Source organism: Lissotriton vulgaris, chromosome 2_2 (assembly GCF_964263255.1).
Source record: "Lissotriton vulgaris chromosome 2_2, aLisVul1.2, whole genome shotgun sequence".
In the NCBI taxonomy this organism is placed as follows: Eukaryota; Metazoa; Chordata; class Amphibia; order Caudata; family Salamandridae; genus Lissotriton; species Lissotriton vulgaris.
The window spans coordinates 133,664,888-133,684,743 of record NC_141688.1 but is presented as its reverse complement, the minus strand read 5'-3'; the positions used below and the strand labels follow the sequence as shown (position 1 = coordinate 133,684,743).

The 19,856-nt window shown below is 46.6% G+C and overlaps 1 protein-coding gene across 1 annotated transcript in view; it reads right to left on the bottom strand.

Moving 5' to 3' along the window:
• The window catches only part of KIF3A (kinesin family member 3A), a 332,918-nt gene that overhangs the window by 218,685 nt on the left and 94,377 nt on the right, over positions 1-19,856 (bottom strand). The window contains exons 6-7 of the mRNA XM_086959471.1: positions 11,845-11,984; positions 1,675-1,872 (exon numbers count right to left, since the gene is read on the bottom strand). Of these exons, the coding sequence (XP_086815597.1) occupies positions 1,675-1,872; positions 11,845-11,984 (338 nt within the window). The remainder of the gene's footprint in view (positions 1-1,674; positions 1,873-11,844; positions 11,985-19,856) is intronic.

Genomic DNA, 19,856 nt, shown 5'->3' with positions numbered 1-19,856 from the left:
CCTATGGGGAGCTAGTGTTTCCTAAGATCAGTACCTCTGTCTTGCCCGTGTTAAGTGTCAGGCAGCAGTTCTTCATCCAGTTGGCGATGTCGGTCATGTAGTTGTGGAAGCTGGTCTTGGTGGTGTCTTTGAAGATGGAGAGATTGAGTTATGTGTCGTCAGCGTAGGACATGATGTTGAGTCAGTGGGTTTTGAAGATGCAGGCCAGAGGTGTCATACAAGTGCTGAAGAGGTTTGGGCTGAGCAAGGATCCTTGGGGTGCACCCCCCATGATTTCCATAGGTTCATAGGTGAAGGGGGTAAGGCAGAGTTTTTGAGTATTTTCTGTGAGCAAAGAGGTAATCCATCTCAGAGCATCTCCTTGGATGGCTAGGTTGTGCAGCCTTGTGATGAGTGTGGGGTGGGATACCGCATGGAAGGCAGCAAAGAGGTCTAGGAGGATCAGAGATGCTAGCTCTCCTCGGACAGGTAGGGCTCGGATGTCGTCTGTAGTTGCTATGAGGGCTGTCTTGGTGCTGTCGTTGCTGCGGAATCTGGATTGAGAGGATTTGAGTGGGTGGTCTGTTCCAGAGTTGTTGGTTGATGATTTTTTCTAATACCTTGCCACTGAACAAGAGCGTGGAGATCGGCCAGTAGATTAGGGTTCACTGGCGTTCACCAGTGGTTTCTTTAGTAGGGCGTGGACTTCTGCGTGTTTTCAGTTCTCGGGGAGGGTGGCCATGGCAACTGAGATGTTGAACAAGATGGTGAGTACGTAGCCGATTCTGGCTTCGCCTAGTCTGATGATGTGGTGAGGGCATGAGTCGGTTGAAGCCCGAGTGGACCGAGGGGCGAGCTGGCTCCATTCGGTTAGTCGGATGTCTTTGGCAGTAGCGGGGTAGATGTGTTGCTTGATGAAGTGGGTGGCCTTTGACTGGGTTTTGAAGTTTCTGCAGATGTTGGCAATCTTGTAGCGGAAGGTGTGGTGGAACAAAGAGTTGGGTCTTAAAGTGAATTCAGTTCTATTATCGTTTTTGATTTTGTGTATGAAACCCCCTTCAGTAGTGACAATAAACCATTTTGAAACAAAGCCGGTAACACAAACCATAATCTCCTTTATAAACAAACTCTTGACTTAATGTATATACACATGATTTTACAATACACTGCAACCTTCTGCAAAAATTCACATTCAGAAACACTAAAAACACATATTTGTAATAATGAGACTATTGGTATCGAACCATATAGTGATTATTCTGAAACACAGAGAGGTGACTATATTAATTTTAGTATTGACTAATAAACATAAAGACATCAAAACACTATTGCAATCGAACCATATTGTGCTCAGTCTGAAACAGAGACAACCATATAAATTAAAGTATTGACTAAGTAAATAAAAAGGCATCATTACATTGAGTACATGGGCCATAATAGTGCACAATGAAATAAAATACTAACTGTGTGGCTTAGTGACAAATGCTAATAGAGAAAAATATACTTTGTTCAAATCCAAGGCAGAGAATGGTGAAATAAAATACAGAAGGTTAGGAAAGCTTTTGACTGAATTGTAGTTCAACATATCTAGCAGCAGCTTTCAAAAGTTAAGACTGCAAAACTCTATGACAACACATCAATAGAAATATAAAGAGGAATCATACCAACACTAATAGCAGTATTTCAAAGTCCTACCATCATAGTCTTGGAATTGCCACCCAAGGAATCCTGAAGCAGCCGAGTCAGTTTAGAATTACGATATGGTACATGGGTACTCTTTCCATCCACCAAGGCAGAAATGACATTCCCAAGAGTCGAAAGGGAAAGATTAATTTTGGTTGCTTCTTTCAGACGTTGCCCAGTTGCACCAGTCTTTCCTTGTCTTTCTGAACCCTAAAACAAAATGGTGCCATTAAGAGGAAACAATAACACAGACTAAAACTACATTTCTTAAGAAATCATCCAAAACATCAAGAATCCAAGAGAGAGCCAATGGCACAGTAATAACATTTAATAACATTCAATAACATTCATGGAAAAATCATATAGCTGTGCACCAACAGTAAATAATAATGTGAAAGAGTACAAGTTAAAATGTAAAATGTTCCATATCTTCTTTATTGTGCATGTACATGAGACATGTAGATTGAAGTGTTACAGCAAAACAACAACCCGTTTTATTCAAGACTGTGACCTTCTTCACAGCGTTCTTATTTTGTACAGCCAATATACCATGATATGTGTCTCGTGAAACAGTAGTTCACCATATGGAAATAAACCATATATGCGCAGGGGTCAAGTTAGATTACATACCATGGATCCTTTTAACCCCTTCGATGCTGATGACGAGCTCAGCTCGTCATCAGCCACGGGGGGCGTGTGCGGATGACGAGCTGAGCTCGTCATCTAACGCGGCTTTTGAAAAAAAGCAGCGTAGGGGAAAAATCACCGCAGCAGCGATGCGGTTAATATCAGGTCAGGACACCCCTGTACTTGACAGCTTTGTCTGTGTCAAGGATAGTATAAAAAACGTAATTGGCACCACGTGAGTACAAAAACAAAATATTTCTAGAAAACCACTTTTAGGGAACCAGTCCTATAATCCAACTAACTCACTAACCTATGCAGACTTACGAACACTATCACACTGCTGTTCATCAACGGCTTACTGAAAATATTCGATTAATAATAGATAAACAAAAGTGTGTTAGCAATCTTTTGTGACGTTTAGATTATTGTACTTAGTTGCTCTTTTCACAGTAAATTTTAGCATGGCATCTGGAACAAACAATAGCTACCTGTAGTCCAAAAATACATGATGAGAAACATCAGGAACCTTATAACTTTTAGCTCTTATTAATTTGAGACGAAATTAAGTAGAATGATAAAGCAATGTAGACTGTATAACACAAGTCAATCAGAGGTATTTCAGCCATTAATCCCTAATCTTAAATGTGTCTCACAGTGCAACCAGAGCATTTCTTTAAATGGATAATAATACACATTTTGATATGCAGCCTAAAACAAATCATTTTTTATTCATACATTTCAAGCCAAATATATAAGTGTGCAAAACAAAAATAGCTGCTGACTGTTATTTGTATTACACAAGATCTACTGGCCCATGCAAGAGAAACAAAAGTATCATTGATGAGGTTTAGTTTTATTACATTTGTGTGTTAATCAGATTAAAAACTATAGGGCTTAGTATTATTTTTCAGATAAATGACAAACATTTTGTTATTGGGTCAAAAATATAATAGGCTATCTACTGAATTCTTAATTAGGTGTTGAATTCACTTCTATGTATCAGGCTGGTTGAATTGTTGCTGCAAATGTGGGCATTTGTTTAAGTTACATTTGCTTACTATCTTTTCCACTGAGTGGCTCCATTAATGTACATCATCTTAATTAATAAATCTGAAAAAGCCTAGTTCGCTTCTGCCATTTGTAAATACTGAAACCATCCCATTTACAATTCACAATCAGCACCACAGGCAACAAATGGAAGCCAGGATGTGGGAATGCCATGCACCATCTCCAGTTCTTCCTGGGCTAGACAGAGAGACTGTCAGGCTCTACTGTCTGAGATAAGTACCTCAGACATCACAAGTCACTTTTGCCTAACTTAAGTGGGTGTCAGATGAGGCAATACTGATTCCCACTTTGTTGCGGGGAAGAGAGACAATAGACTGAGGTCTCATACCAAAGGTTCCTTAAACCAAATAGTTACAAACACCGCAAGATTACTTCGTACAATGGAACTGATAAACAGTCATTCATTGCAAAAATGAATTCTCAGTTAAATTTTACATACTAAAAAGAAAACGGTACTGGCAATAGGATTAGCAGCAAAGAAAGAAGACCATGATGCTGGTATCAAGCAAGCAGGCTTGATTGTTTACAGATGGCTACAAGATGAAGACCAAATTTGCTCTAATCTTCAGGGATGTAGATTGATTTGCATGTTGTGAAGCAAACAGTAATGAAGCTGAGATAAAGCATGACTGTCTCTCCTCAGTCTCCATAACAGAAGTGTAACTCTTACATTAGTAAGGAAAGTGTACATTCTGTATTTGAGCCAATGCGGATTAAGCAACTTTTGGAAAGGGGCGACCACTCGGTCCCCCCGCACGTATGGCAGAGTACCACGATCCCCCCGGGAAGCCATCTTGGGCGGGAGGCGTGTCTCGGCTGGTATGCCCGAAGCGGCGTAGCCGGGGCGCGCTTTTTCCCGCCCTAGAGTGGGCTGGCCTAGACACTGACGCGGCTGGCCACGCCCTCGGGGCAGGCAGGGGCGGGTTTACGCCCGCCCTGAAGACGGATAAAAGGGGACGCAAGACCGGAAGGCATCCTCTTGTTCCTGTGCTCTGAAGCTGCACCTCCTCGCTGCACGTGAGCTCGAGACGGAACGAAGAGCCAATTTTGAGCGTTGTAATCCTTCTTTTTGTCTTGCAGATACTCTGTCTGAGAAATGCCCAAGAAAGGCGGAAAGAGAATGACGACTGAACAGATGCTTCGGGTCCTCATGAAGGAGATGACCGAGCTGAAGAAGCGGGTGGCGGAGAGAGAGGGGGAAGGGGGGCCGGAACGTCCTTCGGCTGGAGCAGCCCCAGGAGGGAGAGCCAAGAGGCCAAGAAGGGGGCCAGCTGGGGGAGACGTCCCGGTTCCTTGTACCCCGCTTGAAGCGCCAACCCCGGTACCCGTGGAGGGGAATCCGATTCCCGTGGTGGTCACCCCGATGTCCAATGAGGATATGCCGCCCAAGCTGGCAGCACAACTTGCAGCGTGGTTGGGCGAAGGTAGTGAGGGCGCCACGGCTGTCGATGCGCAGGCGCTGATGAAGCAACTGCGTGAGAAACGGGAGGCAGCCAAGGTGTCCGCGCCGGCTGCAGTAATTGACAAGCCACAAGGGACGATTACGACCGCAGAGGCAGCGTCCGGTGCAGGTAAGCGGCCATTGCCGATTGCGAGGGATGAGTCAGCGCCCTCTCGTAGAGAAAGGTTGGGTCAACATGTGCCTTTGGCAATTAAAGAGAAGATTTGGGCGGGGGAATATGTGAACATCTTCTCGTTGCTTGTTGATCATTATGAGGTGGAGCATGTTAAGGGCCAGAAAGACCTCATGCATCCGAGTGTTTGGCGCGCATAAATGGCCGCCTTTAAAGTGAATGAAAATATTGGCAATTGGGGCAATGCATGGGGAATCTTTACGTCGATCTTGGGGGAACGTAGGCCCGAGTTGCTTGCCGAGTTGCCGACCTACCAGTCGCGAATCATGGGGTACTCGACATCATACCAGGGTAACCATTGGTTTTGCTACGATAATCTTTTTAGAAAGGCGAAAGAGCATAATAAAAGCTTAACCTGGGATTGTTACGATTCTCTGACATGGGATAAAATGAAGGAGACAGGAATGTTGAAGATGCCATTGGTAGGAAGTAATGTTGGCGAATCCTCCCGCCAATATGGGGGGACGCCCTTTCGTTCAGGTACGGGTACCGACGATTACTCGAGGCCTTCCGGCAATACAGGAAAAAAGGGGTTATGCTTTAATTTCAACAGAGGTAAATGTACTAGGCCCCAGGGATCGTGTAAATTTAAACATGAATGTAGTGGGTGCGGGTCGCCCCATCCTGAGTCCACGTGCAGAGCCAAAACCGGTGATAACGGGGGGAGAGGAGGCGCCAAACAGGTCTAACATAGTCCGAGGGGCGCCTTTACCTACCCCTATTGATACCTTGGCGATGATTCCCTGGCTCAGTGAATACCCGGATCGTGCTTCTGCTGGGGTGCTGCGGAACGGATTTTCGTATGGTTTCCGCATCCCGGTAGGGGACTTTCAGGGTGTGGAGAAGTGTAAAAATCAACTGTCGGTCCTGCAGCATACGACCGTGGTACAAGATAAGATCCGGAAAGAGGTTACTCGAGGTCGGGTCGCCGGCCCGTTTAGTGTACCCCCGGTGCAGGATTTTGTTTGTTCTCCTTTAGGGGTGGTCCCCAAGAAGGACCCGGGTGAGTTCCGATTGATTCACAATTTATCAGCTCCACGTGGTTTTTCTGTAAACGATGCAATAGATCCGGAAGTATGTTCGGTGCGGTACGCATCCTTCGATGAGGCCGTAGCCATTTTGAATCGCCTGGGGCCCGGGGCGCTGATGGCGAAGTCAGATATCGAATCAGCGTTCCGATTGCTCCCGGTACACCCAGACGACCAGCGTCTCCTGGGTTTCATGTTTCAGGGTTATTATTACATGGATAGGTGTATGCCGATGGGGTGCTCTATATCTTGTGCCTATTTCGAGAAATTCAGTAGTTTTCTACAATGGGTCTTCACAAAGAAGACGGGTTTCCAACATGTAATGCATTACCTTGATGATTTTCTGTTCCTTGGGGCAGCCGGGGATCTTGAATGTGGCCGGGCCTTGGCCGAATTTTGTATGTTAATGAAGCAGTTTGGTGTGCCATTGGCACCAGGTAAGACGGTGGGTCCTGCGACTTGCCTCGAGTTTCTGGGGATCGAGTTAGACTCCAGTGAGGGTTGTTTTCGTTTGCCAGCTGACAAAGTGTTGAAGTTCAGGGCAGCCCTGCGAGTGTGTATAAATGGATCTAAAGTTACGCTGCATCAATTACAGCAGTTGGTGGGACAGTTAAATTTTGCCCTGAGGGTTATACCAATGGCCCGCCCCTTCTCCCGTTCAATTGCCCAAGCTATGGTCGGCTTAAAGGAGGGCCATCATCGCACGAGGCTATCGGCTGAGGTCCGCCAGGACATGCGCATTTGGCTAGCATTCCTGGCGGACTTTAATGGTCGAGTCGTCTGGAACAAACCAGCCGTGTCTTCGGAAGAGCTGGGGCTATGGACAGATTCAGCAGGTAGCATAGGTTTTTGGTGCCATCTTCGGCACAAAATGGTCGGCACAAAGGTGGCCGACATGGTGGCATGACAATGGTCTGACAAGTAATATTGCTTTCCTTGAACTTTTCCCCATTTTGGTGGCCCTGAGAACCTGGCCAGAAGGGTTCAAAGATCACTCTGTGATATTTTGGTCTGACAATATGACCGTGGTCGAGTGCATCAATAGCCAGGCTGCACGATGTAAAATGATTTTAAGACTGCTCAAAGAAATTGTGTTACTGTGTATGCAACTGAATGTGCTATTCAGAGCAAAACATGTCCCGGGGGTAATGAATCAGGCGGCTGATGCACTGTCTCGTTTTCATATGCAGGCTTTCTCGGGTTTCCTTCCCACAGCGGACCCAGAGCCGGCACCCTTTCCCGAAGCTCTCTGGTCTCTCGGTGCCCCGAACTTCGTCACCTCGTGGGAGAGAGTCTAGCACCAAGGACGAGGAAGGCATATGAAGGGGCGTTTCGGTCCTATTTAGCCTTTTTGGGGACCGATAGAGAGGGGCTTTGGGGCCACGAGGAATGGGTAGTGAATTTTCTGATGTCCTTACGTAGGGCTGGGAAATCAGTGGCTACGGCCCAGAGGCATCGTGCTGCCATTTCCTTTGTTGCCAGGGCTCATGGTATCCAGGACCCAACAGCGTCTTTCGTGGTACAGAAAGCGCTGCGTGGGTGGCAACGCCTTGAGGGTCGCAGAGTAGATGAGAGGCGCCCGATAGGTTTGGATAGGTTGGCCCAGTTGTTGGCCACACTCCCTTCCACATGTTCATCTCAGTTTGAGACAGTGTTGTTCCGAGCCGCTTTTACGCTGGCATTTCATGGGGCGATGCGGGTAAGTGAACTAGTGGCAAGGAACAAACAGGATGTGACAGGGGGTTTGTGCCAGGAACACGTTCAGATCAGAGGAGAGACAATGACTGTCTCCTTTGTCAGGTCCAAGACCGATCAGGGTGGGATGGGTGACTGCATAATCATACGCAGGATTCCCGGGTCCTCCATGTGTCCGGTAAAGTGTTTAGATGATTACCTAGCACGAAGGGTGGCATCATGGGGGGGGACCTTGTTGAGACACGCGGACGCCACCCCACTGACGAAATTTCAGTTTCAGCGGGTGCTTGCGATGTCAATTGCCGCTGCGGGCTTGAACCCGGGCGAGTTTGGGACCCATTCCTTTCGGATAGGGGCTGCTACTGAAGCTACAGCTAGGGGTCTTAATGTTGAACAAGTAAAACGTGTGGGGCGTTGGTCCTCCAATTGTTATAAGAGGTATGTGCGGTTGCACATGTTGTGAAGCTGTAATGATGTACTCACGCCTCTTGTTTTTGTTTGATTTTCAGTTGCGCAAGCCTACGAGGCGGGGCGGACTATGCAGTCGACCCAACACCGGGCCAGCGGTCAGACATCACCGGCTGTGACAAAGGAGGTGTGGGTCGTGGGCCACTCATACGTGAGGCGTGCCGCGGACGTATTCAAAGCAGGTGACATGATTCACGTAGCTGGGGAATACGGGTACAGGGTGTCCTTCTACGGAAGGGGCGGTCTCTGTATTGACCAGTTTCAAACATTTTTCGAGGGTTTGTTAGGGCGGACGAGGTCACCGCCGTCTATAGTCATAGTACATCTAGGGGGCAATGATTTAGTCACCACCGGTAGACGACTTCTCCTGGAGGCAATGCTTTCCACTGTAAGTTGGTTGGCGAGGAGAGTTCCGGGGTGCATAATTGCGTGGTCCCATATGATCCCACGAAAGGTATGGCGGGGGGCTATTTCTATTCCTGCTTTGAATCATTCTGTTAGAAAGCTTAATAACAAAGTGAGTAGGTTGTTCCGTTCCAGGACATTGCATTCTATTTCGCATGGCTGTATTAATGATGACAGTATGTATTTGGGGGATGGTGTGCATTTGTCTCGGGTGGGGAATGAGTTACTCATAGGAGACTTTTTAGCATGGTTAAAAACGTTAAAACATGACCTTTAGGTAGGAGCTTTGTGGGGGGTCCGGATAGCCGGTCAACTATCCGGCCTGTGGCGGTAAGGTCATGATCGGTGAGCACTAATTGGAAGATCCCTATGAGTGGGCGTCACCCAACACGGATGGGAGCGCTCGGGAGAGGTGGCCATTGGCCCCTCAACGGGGAGGCGGTCCCTTCTAAGGATGGGTCGCCGGAAGAAAAGGAAAGGCGGTCAAGGCCCCTTCCTGTGTAGGAGGGGTTACAGCCCCCTCCTGGGGAATTTCCCGGGGCCAGTGACGTCTGCGACGGCAGATGTGGTAAGTTGTGCGGGGTTTTTGGGGGGGGGGTCTACGCTACCTTCTAGATACCTCACACGAGTCCTCGAACGACCTTTAAGTGGCGTCGAGTTTTATTGGTGCCCCCGTCAAGTCAAAGGGAAATTGGTAGTTGCACTCGAGGTACGCCTCAGTGCTGTCGCCCCTCACAAGTGGGGGGGGTATTTTTGGTTAGGGATCTTGACACCGGTTACGACCTTGCCGTTGGCCCTTAAACGTTAGGATGTACAATTTCATAATTTCAAGTAAATGTGTGTAGGATGTTAGTTCGGCTAGGAGAACCTCTGTATTAGAGAATCTGTTAAGGTTAGCCAAACATCGCAATGTGGTAATGAAATTGTACATAATATAAAATGTTGATTTAATGTTTTAATTTTGTTTTAATAAATACGGCCGGGAGGGTTACTCCCTCCCTCTTCCAAAAACTTCAAGAACTGTTTCCGGTTTCCCTCCTTTGGGGATTGTGTTGAGAGGGGGTGGCGGGTATCTCAGCCATATGGAAAGGGGCGACCACTCGGTCCCCCCGCACGTATGGCAGAGTACCACGATCCCCCCGGGAAGCCATCTTGGGCGGGAGGCGTGTCTCGGCTGGTATGCCCGAAGCGGCGTAGCCGGGGCGCGCTTTTTCCCGCCCTAGAGTGGGCTGGCCTAGACACTGACGCGGCTGGCCACGCCCTCGGGGCAGGCAGGGGCGGGTTTACGCCCGCCCTGAAGACGGATAAAAGGGGACGCAAGACCGGAAGGCATCCTCTTGTTCCTGTGCTCTGAAGCTGCACCTCCTCGCTGCACGTGAGCTCGAGACGGAACGAAGAGCCAATTTTGACCCACCCACCAGCCCCTGATGACAGCAAGTGGTTTTGAATAAAGTTGATGGATAACTCTGATTTTCGTTTACAGGTTGTGGAATTATTCGTGATGATTTTGAGTACGTAATAAAGAATGTCGATTTGTGTTACGTTTTGCAAATAAAGAAATTCTGCTTTAGTGTTCATTAGTAGCATGCTTTTAATGAAGGTATAGTTGCTACTGTAATCTTAGTTTAGTCATTTAGTTAGCATTGTCGTATTTATTTTGGTCGGGCGGTAAGGTCATGATCGGTGAGCACTAATTGGAAGATCCCTATGAGTGGGCGTCACCCAACACGGATGGGAGCGCTCGGGAGAGGTGGCCATTGGCCCCTCAACGGGGAGGGGGTCCCTTCTAAGGATGGGTCGCCGGAAGAAAAGGAAAGGCGGTCAAGGCCCCTTCCTGTGTAGGAGGGGTTACAGCCCCCTCCTGGGGAATTTCCCGGGGCCAGTGACGTCTGCGACGGCAGATGTGGTAAGTTGTGCGGGGTTTTTGGGGGGGGGTCTACGCTACCTTCTAGATACCTCACACGAGTCCTCGAACGACCTTTAAGTGGCGTCGAGTTTTATTGGTGCCCCCGTCAAGTCAAAGGGAAATTGGTAGTTGCACTCGAGGTACGCCTCAGTGCTGTCGCCCCTCACAAGTGGGGGGGGTATTTTTGGTTAGGGATCTTGACACCGGTTACGACCTTGCCGTTGGCCCTTAAACGTTAGGATGTACAATTTCATAATTTCAAGTAAATGTGTGTAGGATGTTAGTTCGGCTAGGAGAACCTCTGTATTAGAGAATCTGTTAAGGTTAGCCAAACATCGCAATGTGGTAATGAAATTGTACATAATATAAAATGTTGATTTAATGTTTTAATTTTGTTTTAATAAATACGGCCGGGAGGGTTACTCCCTCCCTCTTCCAAAAACTTCAAGAACTGTTTCCGGTTTCCCTCCTTTGGGGATTGTGTTGAGAGGGGGTGGCGGGTATCTCAGCCATAATGGTTCAGTACTTTTGCTTTTCTAGAATATATGTTCTACATTAATCAGAAATCACAATATCGTTCCCAAACAATCAATGTTGAAACCTACGATTTTTTTATTATCTCCTCTGTTTATTTTGGTCCAAGAAAGTCTCACGAGAGGTGCCTGTAAATTTAACAAGTGTTCTAACAGAACTGTATTTTACAAAACAGATTTACAAATTATAAACTTTTCACATAAGATTATCCAGTTTTCAAACTAACAAAGTTATTAAACTTGAACAGATTACTAGTAATCGGATAAATGTGGTCACTTGTGAATAATGGAAGATAATAAATAAACAAGGATTGGATAAGCCAATAGGGCTAGTGCGAGTTGTGAGCATTCTGGGTTTATAATAATATGTGTAAAACTTTAATGATGGAGAAGCTGCCAGGCCCATGCCAGCACAAAGCAAATTAACACTCAACATCAACTAAAAGCAAAAATATTTGTTTGGTCTCAAAAGGCACAGATTGCCAAGGTTGTCTCCAGCATTGAAGAGAATTACCTTGTGTGTAAATGTGCTTCTTGGGAAAGAGCAGAATGTCATCACTCACAGTGAAACACCTTATCTTACCAAAGCTTTACCCCTAAACATCACTCAAAATCCAGCCCTATTCTTCTTCTTCTAAACCTAAACCCTTGCCCCAATCCTACCTTATACACGTTTTACACTACTCATTTAACGTTGTTATATCTTCTACAATTGTGTCTCTTTTTGTGTTACTCAACCTATTTAATTATTCATTTCAACTGCAAACCACAACTAAAAATTCACAGCATGCAGAATACGAAACGCATGTATTACTTACCGCAAGATCTACAAGGTGCAGCTTGCCCATTCGTACATGAATGTTTCCATCAACCCCCTTCTCACTGCATTCAATGGTAATTGTAAAGATAGCATGGGAACGAGAGCTATGCTCATTCATGTTGGTGGCACCAACAGAACCTTCAAAAGGTAAAAATGTTATGAGAATACAGGTTTATATAAAGTTAAATTAACAAGGTAATACAACCATCCCTAAAGGGACAGTCAAATACAATAAATAAAAGAGCTTGACAGTGGTGTTGAACTTTGGCAGGGTTACTGGATAGATGTTGACCTAAGAGGACTATGGTGAACAAGGAGCATTTAAGGTTTTTCCAAATAAAACACAGCACATCAAAGGACTGTGAACATCAAAGGACTGTGAAATAGTTACATATACAGTTGGATTTACTACCTGTATAGCAATTCTGCAGCAATCCAGATGGTATTACTTCAAAAACTGTACATTTATTAAAGCAACCAATAATTTCTCAACACAGCAAGGCAAATTGCACTAGGGATTCATTATTTGCACATTCCTTTTGAATAAACAGAAATGATTCATTACATGATTAATTAGGCAAGAGATGTTGTGGTGCTGAACTAAAATGAATGCTACCAAAAAAGTCATTTTATCTCCACAAACCAATTATTTTCTAAACCAAGAAAGAAATTGTATGACACTGTTCACTGGATTCTGGGGGCTGCAGGGCCAGGCAGGAACTACTGGACCTCAACCGTGGGAGATGAAGTTGTTTGACACTGATGCACCAGGTCCCATCCTACTAAGGCTCAGCAAACTGGGTCAAGTGAAACCCTAAAGAACATAGCGTGACGGTTCACTCAAAAATGTCCCAACGAGATGCTATAATCTTAATCTCCAGTACAGTGCTTGCATTACAAGACATAAAGTACTTTACTAACACTGCACAATTTAATAATCCCACAAATCAGTATTCCTAAATCCAATCCCCTTGAAGGTGCTACACTCTCTCTGCTCTCTCATATGTCTTCCCAGTTGGATACACTCAACTCTGGATTCCCTGATCTTTGTGAAATCAGGACAAGGAGCGAATCAAGCTCAGTTGCAGTTTATATGTGCCCAAAGCTTACTGAGCGAAGTTTAAGTTTGGCTTCGCCCCTCCTCTGGGTGGGGTACACTTCAGAGTTCTCAGTCACTGCATAGTATCGGGGCGGCATTTCCGATATAGCCGAAAGGGTCACAGTGAGCCAGCAAGCCCACTGGAGTGTCGAATCCAGGCATGGGGACTTGTTTAGCAGTGCATGCACCTGCTTTTGTCAGGGAAGTTGCAGCGCAAGGGCTTACACAGGTTCAGGCATAGCTATAGCAGGTACAAGGATTGATCAGCAGCTGTCTTGGAGGTCGTCGCAGTCCAGATTAGATAGACAGCAGGTGCAACCCCACCTGGACCTGGAGCACTGAGTCAGTTGCAGCCTTTGTCCAGGCCAACAGAAATCACGCAGTTGCAGCCCTTCTACATGCTGTTGAGGAGCAGAGTGCTACGGTGCCCGGCAGGAATGGAGATGAAACTGGGGGGAGACCTACAGACACAAGACTCCTAACTAGAACACTTTAAAGTACTCCTCAGTTTGTGGACATCCTTAGCCATCAGGGACGTGCTCAGCCTCGGTCCTCCTGGACAGTCTCTCAACCTGCAGGACCAACCAGACTCCTTCCCTCTCTCAGCAAGTACAAGGGCTTCTAGGTGCTCTTGACACCTGTACCTCTCTTCCAGTAGGGGAAGACCAGGTTTCAGGTGATGCTTGTACCTTGCATATCTCCCCGGCCAGTGAAATAGAATATGAAGACACTCTGTTAATGAACCTAGTGATAGACCCAGCTCTATGTTTTAAAGTCAGTGATCTTTTTTCGATCTGTGCTGATCTTAAGGAATCATTAACCACATCCGTGCGGCAGGAATTTCAGCCCGGTGCTGAACATTCCTTAACTGGGTGTGGTCGTGACAGAACCATTCCGTCATCAGCACAGCTCAACCGTGACTGATGACGGAATGGTTCTGTCACCCGATGCTTAGGGGTTAAGTCTCATCCCTAAGTAATCTAAATCAGGGACTCTATCTAATTGGGAAGATTAAGCGAGCTATTGCCCAGAGTCACATGGTGCTGGGCAGACCCCCGGAGCCGAGGATCGAACCGTGAGCCCCAGCGTCCGGTGTCAGTCGCCCTGGCCGCGGTGCCACACCTCTTCCCAGAGCCTCTGAATATCATCAATCAGGCTTATATGCCGATAATTACCTGGGGCCCGTGTTGCTCCATTTTTAAAGATTGGTATGATTTGAGCCCCTTTCAAAGAGTTAAGTATTGGGGTGCCTGGAGCATTGGCGTTGGACAGAAAGTTTTTCTAGGGTCCCCAAATCAGAGGTTCAGAGTGGTACAATTTGTAGGGGATCCTATCAAGGCTGGGGGTTTCCCCCCTTTTTTGGGGCAAGATCCCCTTTATGGTTTCTGCCAGTGTAAATGTCACTGGCTCACCTACTATGCCGTTGGCGGTAGGAGAGAACATGATGCTATTTTTACCCTCCTCAAGGACGAAATCTGCGTAAAAAGCTGTGAAATACTTAACCCACTCCTTCGCGGAAATGTGGCATCATGTGTGACCAGATGCCAGAACCATTTGGTGACCTTTCCTTTTGCTGCTTCCAGCAGATCCTCTCAAAGCTTGGTATCCCACTGGACTTACTGATCTTAATCACCCTGGCATATTTCCAACTAGAGATTATATTATCAGGCCTCTCTTACTTTTTAAGGCCTTCACCAAATCAGTTTTGACTCCTCCTCAAGAATGATTGAACCATTCCTGCATTTTCAGGTTATGGCACCTTTCACGAAGCGTTTTTTCAAACCTGAGAACAATTCTTCATGGACAACCATAATTTGAAGAGATGTACAGGCCTGATCTTTAAGGGTAGACAAAGCTACACTAACAGTTCCACAAACTCTTTTAGGGAACTCTCAGTTTTGGGTATGTTCACTGTAGGAAGATAGAATCCTTCTGCATGGTTACCCCCACTTTTCTGCCTGTTTTTGACTAGTCTGACTGGGATCCTGCTAATCAGGACCCAGTCTCTCTGCTTTCTCCCATGAATTGTATGCTCAGTACTAGGATATATCCTAGATTGGATACTGAGGTACACTTATCAGTCCCTAGTATGTGGTACTAAGTTACACAGGGCATAGGTACCCCAGAGGTCCCCCATGGGCTGAAGCATGCATTATGCCACCCATGGGAGACCATTCAAACTGTAACTACAGGCCTGTCATTGCAGTCTGTGTAAACTGGTGCTTGCACTACTTACGAAAGATATAGGTTTTCTATATCTAGGGTCACTGCACTTAAAACCTATACGTCACCCTTACTGAAGGCCTTTGCAATCCTGAAGGAAAGGTGCTCCTGCATGAGCATGACACCCCTACAGCTTACGTAGTCTATTCTCCCAGGTTGAAAGTGAAGCAGTCATAGACCATATAGAGGGGCATTGCATATGTATGCGATGACCATCTCAAAATTGGATGCAACAAATCTTATGTTTGGTATCAAACATGTTGGAATCATACCCCCACACCATACACAGTGTGGGAGGTATGACTCCAAGCACTGGAAGAGCCCGCCGTTCAGCTCTCAATGCTCCCGGTGCAAGTCTTCTAGACCCATGACAGCACAACATGACTGCTGCCGACCAGAGACATGATTATCCCCCCTGCTGCTGAGCCAAGCTCAAGCAGGGGAAGGCAGAAGAATAGGTATCCTGTCACGGAGATTGTGACCACCTCCCAGAGAGGATTTAATGTATTGGGGCTGTGTGGGTGCAATTGCCAGCACTACTCAGTCTGCATGAGGGGTACATTTGGTGCCTCCTTACACTGTCCAATTCAAACCAGCTCTGGAAGCTGTTGACTTCCGGTCGAAACTGGACAAAGGACATGGGAGTAACCTCCCTACTGACCACTCCCTCCCCTGGGAGGGAACCCTGAATACTCCCAGCCCTTTCATTAGGGTACTTAAGGCCTTACCTGTGGGTGGGTCCCTAGATTCGTCGTGGGACACAATTCAATTCAGACACCACTTCAACTTACACCGCCTGGGCACTCTGGACTTCGTTTGAGCTTGACTTCGTCCCCCTTTCAGTCTGCTGCATCGTCTGTGCATGTGCACCATACAGAAACCTTCCAAGGCCTGCGGACATCAAAGGCACCTGAAGGAATCTCCCTTGAAGTGAAGGAGTCACTTCCCTACATATGCAGGTACTGCTACTAAGCTGACAGGTCTGCTGATCCTGAGCTCCTACAAACTCCGAAAGGTTCAACAACACAGGCAGTAGTTATCCACAGCTCTCGAGGCCTTCCCTGCCCTCTCACCAAGTTTGAGGCCTGTATCCCTCGTGCAAGGCACAGGAACCGAAACCCTGTGCACAGAATCAACTTGTCGTTGCAAAGGCTTGTTGGCTTCCTTCCACTAAGATCTCCGGGCTCCAAGTAGTCCCATCCGCAAGCACATCCAGTGACCAGAATCTTTGTCCACAACGCATCGTTTGCACCGTGGCCAGCATCTTTTGGCGAGCTGCTCGAGGTCCTCTTGGGACTCCAGGGCCTTTGGCCTGCAGGTAATGATGAGGGTCACCTTTGTTTCTTTTGGGTTCCCCGGATTGCTCCGGAACTGCCATGACTATCCTGCTTGTGGCGAGTCCGCTTGACCTGATTGGTCCACACACTGCACCTTCTTCGACTTCTATGTTGTTGGCAGTTGCCAAGGCTTTTTGATGCTTGAAGGACACATCTCAGCTCTCTACATCCGGTGGGAAATGTGAGACTGCTCGTGTATGGCTCCTGGTCTTCCTTAGCGTCCCCTGGTCATCACAGCTGCAGAGTCAAGGTCGCCGTCAACTCTCCTGCAACTCCTGAAATCGGTGGGCACTCGTCATCCAGGTCGCCGGGTCCCTCCTGAGTGACATAGACTCTGGCCCCTCTGCTTGCAGGTACTCTTCAACTTGAATCCACCTTCAGATTCCAGCGGACACTTTCTTTCTCCAGCAGCTGCATTTTTCTGAAATCCTCCATTGGGTTTGATGGTGGTTTCCGACACCACTTCACACTTATGCATTCGGCTTCCCTAGTGTAGGTAACGTGGGTACTAGGGTATCCACGGGTGGGGTGGCTCTCCAACTTTCTGTCTTCTACCGGGTTGCTTCAGGGTCCACTAGGAAGGGTCCTTAATCTTTAAAATTTCAACCACAACTTACATGTGGATTTGTACGGAGAAAGTGGTCGTGTTCCCACACCGCACACAATCTCTGTGGGGCTCCTAGTCACTAACCTTGGGATGTTCCTTGGGTCGCCAGCACTTCTACATCCTCTGGACATTGTCTTGACAAGAGTCGTGGTACTTATATTACTTTCTTACTATATGGTTTGGTCCCCCTCTGGGGTCCACTGTGTATTCTGTGTTATTTACGTTATTTCTATGCAAAGTATTGTGTGCACTTTGCATATCTCCGGGTAGGAAAGATCTGTATGTGTTAGTGAGTGTTATATAATAAATACATATTTTTATAAATACATTGTGTAGTTCTTTTTCACTTAATCTATACCTGTAAGATTGCATTCTGGTGAAACAAGCTGCTTTACACTCTTTCTGGACTAAGCCTGAAGGCTGCTCTCCACAGCTACCACTTAAGGAGCATTCTAAGTTTGTCTAAGACCTCCTAAATCACCAAAGGGGTTGTCTGGACTGGTGCAGGGTGTCTACTTAGATAGGTGTACATCATATACCAGCTCACCCTCTCACATTCACCTATCTCACATTTTGTCTATTGTTTGTCAAGCCTGTTGAATTAGAGGTTTTGTCTCAGTTCAAGATGTAGCCCTAATTTAGAACCACTTCAATTCAAGTGTACGGGGAAAATAGTCTCTTTCCTGGCGATCAATGCCCACCAAGTAGGCCATTTAATGCAAGTTCCTACCGTCTTTCAATATATAATCAATGTTACTTTTGCAGTCCACCTCCCAAAAGTTGGTTTAGCTCTAGATTCTGAAATAGAGCGGCCATTGCACTTCCTTAGACCATGGGACACAGCTATATCTGCTACCAATAAGGCAGTCGAGCTCATACTAATATTATTCCTAGTGTTAAAGTATGGAGGAATTCCCCAACATTTGTCTTCTACCCAAGTCAGCTCTAACATAGAAGAGTAGGGCTCAAAGCTGATATTAAAGTCGCTGAGATTACATGTTGTCTTGCCGCATAACCTTCTAAAAATGTCTTCAGTTTTTAAAGTCTGGAAGGGCTTATTAAAAATAGACAACCTATTACAGATGTTACGCAGAAGATAAGAGGTCCCTGACTTCGGAATCATTCTGGGGCAAGAAAGTCTAATGAATCAATTACCTTGAATGAATCAGTGTCAATTACCTAGACTGAGCAGTCAAGTGATTTTTTAATCCATATGATAAGCGCTCAAGATGGCCTACCTGCTTTTGATGCTATGGCCTCAACACTGTATGTTGTATAACCCTGCCTGAAGACCTTACTGACTGCCCAGGTCTCTTGGAAAATGCTAATATGGAATATGTCAATGAATCCTCCCCAGACCTCATTTGCCAGTTTTGTTCTAATCCCGGCTATAATCCATTTCACTAACTTTAAGTTAGTTACCAAGTGTTTTAGGTAGAATTTGAGCTCAAATAAATATCCTACTGTAAGGAAGGGCCCCTTTTTGACATGGGCACCCCACTTTTTGCCTGATATTTTATGAAATGTTGATTAAAGTGCACTGGGTTCCTGGTAAGCAGGTCGCCAGTGCTCTTTCTCTAATACAAGGTAACTGCTCAATTATAGGCAGTGTGTTATGGTGCAGATAAATGTGAAAACACAACATGGCACACACCCTGTGTGCCATTCCCACAGATACTGAATGCAAGTCATCCCTATAGCCCTACGGCCGTGGGCATTATATGACATGTGAGGACATATCTACATGAGTAGATATGCCCCTGTGGGGTCTAGTTCAATTGCTAGATAGTACAAGTGAACAGTAAAGCCATTTTAAGTATATGTATTGGGCAGTCATTAAGCCTACCACAGCTAAATGACAGCTTCACTGGAACTTATGGTGTTTAGCATCAAATATCTTGTCTTAATAAATCCATACTGACATCAGTAGTGGATTTATTAAGATAAGCACCAAGTAACGTTTAGGAGCATATAGGCCCCACCACCCCTTAGTCAGGCTTTTGTAGACAGACTTGAAGCAACTCTGGGGAGAATTTCCTGACGGCTTGACTATACTTGGGGGAGACTGGAATGACATCATGGCCCCTTTGGACAGATGGCAGGTGCAGCCTCCGACCGCCCCTCCTCCCAGGTCTAAACTCAACATCTTGGCACATACTTTGGGCTGGGCGGACACAAGGCGGGCCTTTCATCCCTTTCAGGCTGGATACACATATGTGTCATCTGTACACCCCACACTTTCACGTTTGGATTATGTTTCTCCCACGCAGCTACACGCACAGGGTAGTGTACACCTCCATCCTCCCGCGCGGCTTGTCGGACCACTCGCCTATTCAGCTCAACTCCGTCTGCAGGCCAGTCATCCCGCCTTTCGCTGGCGCATGTCCCCATGGTTGCTTCGATATCCTGAGTATCAGGAAGTGCATCACCGTGCAACGGTGGATTACTTTGCCTTTAATGTCGGGTCCATTCCATCCCGGATAACAATGTGGGAAGCCTTTAAACCCAGCTACGTGGGGTGGACATTAGCTAACGTACAGGGGAGAAGAGGCGCCGCCTGGCGCAGATTCAAGATTTGGAAGAGTGACAGCGCGTTCTCCAAAACTCAGTGGTATAGGGCTCGGACGCGGGCGCCCTCCATAATCTGCTCCATGTCCAACAGCAGCTGCACCAGCTGCTTACGGACAACGCCAGAGAAGCCTGGCTGGTGACCCAACAACGGATGTATCAGTGGGGCGATAAAT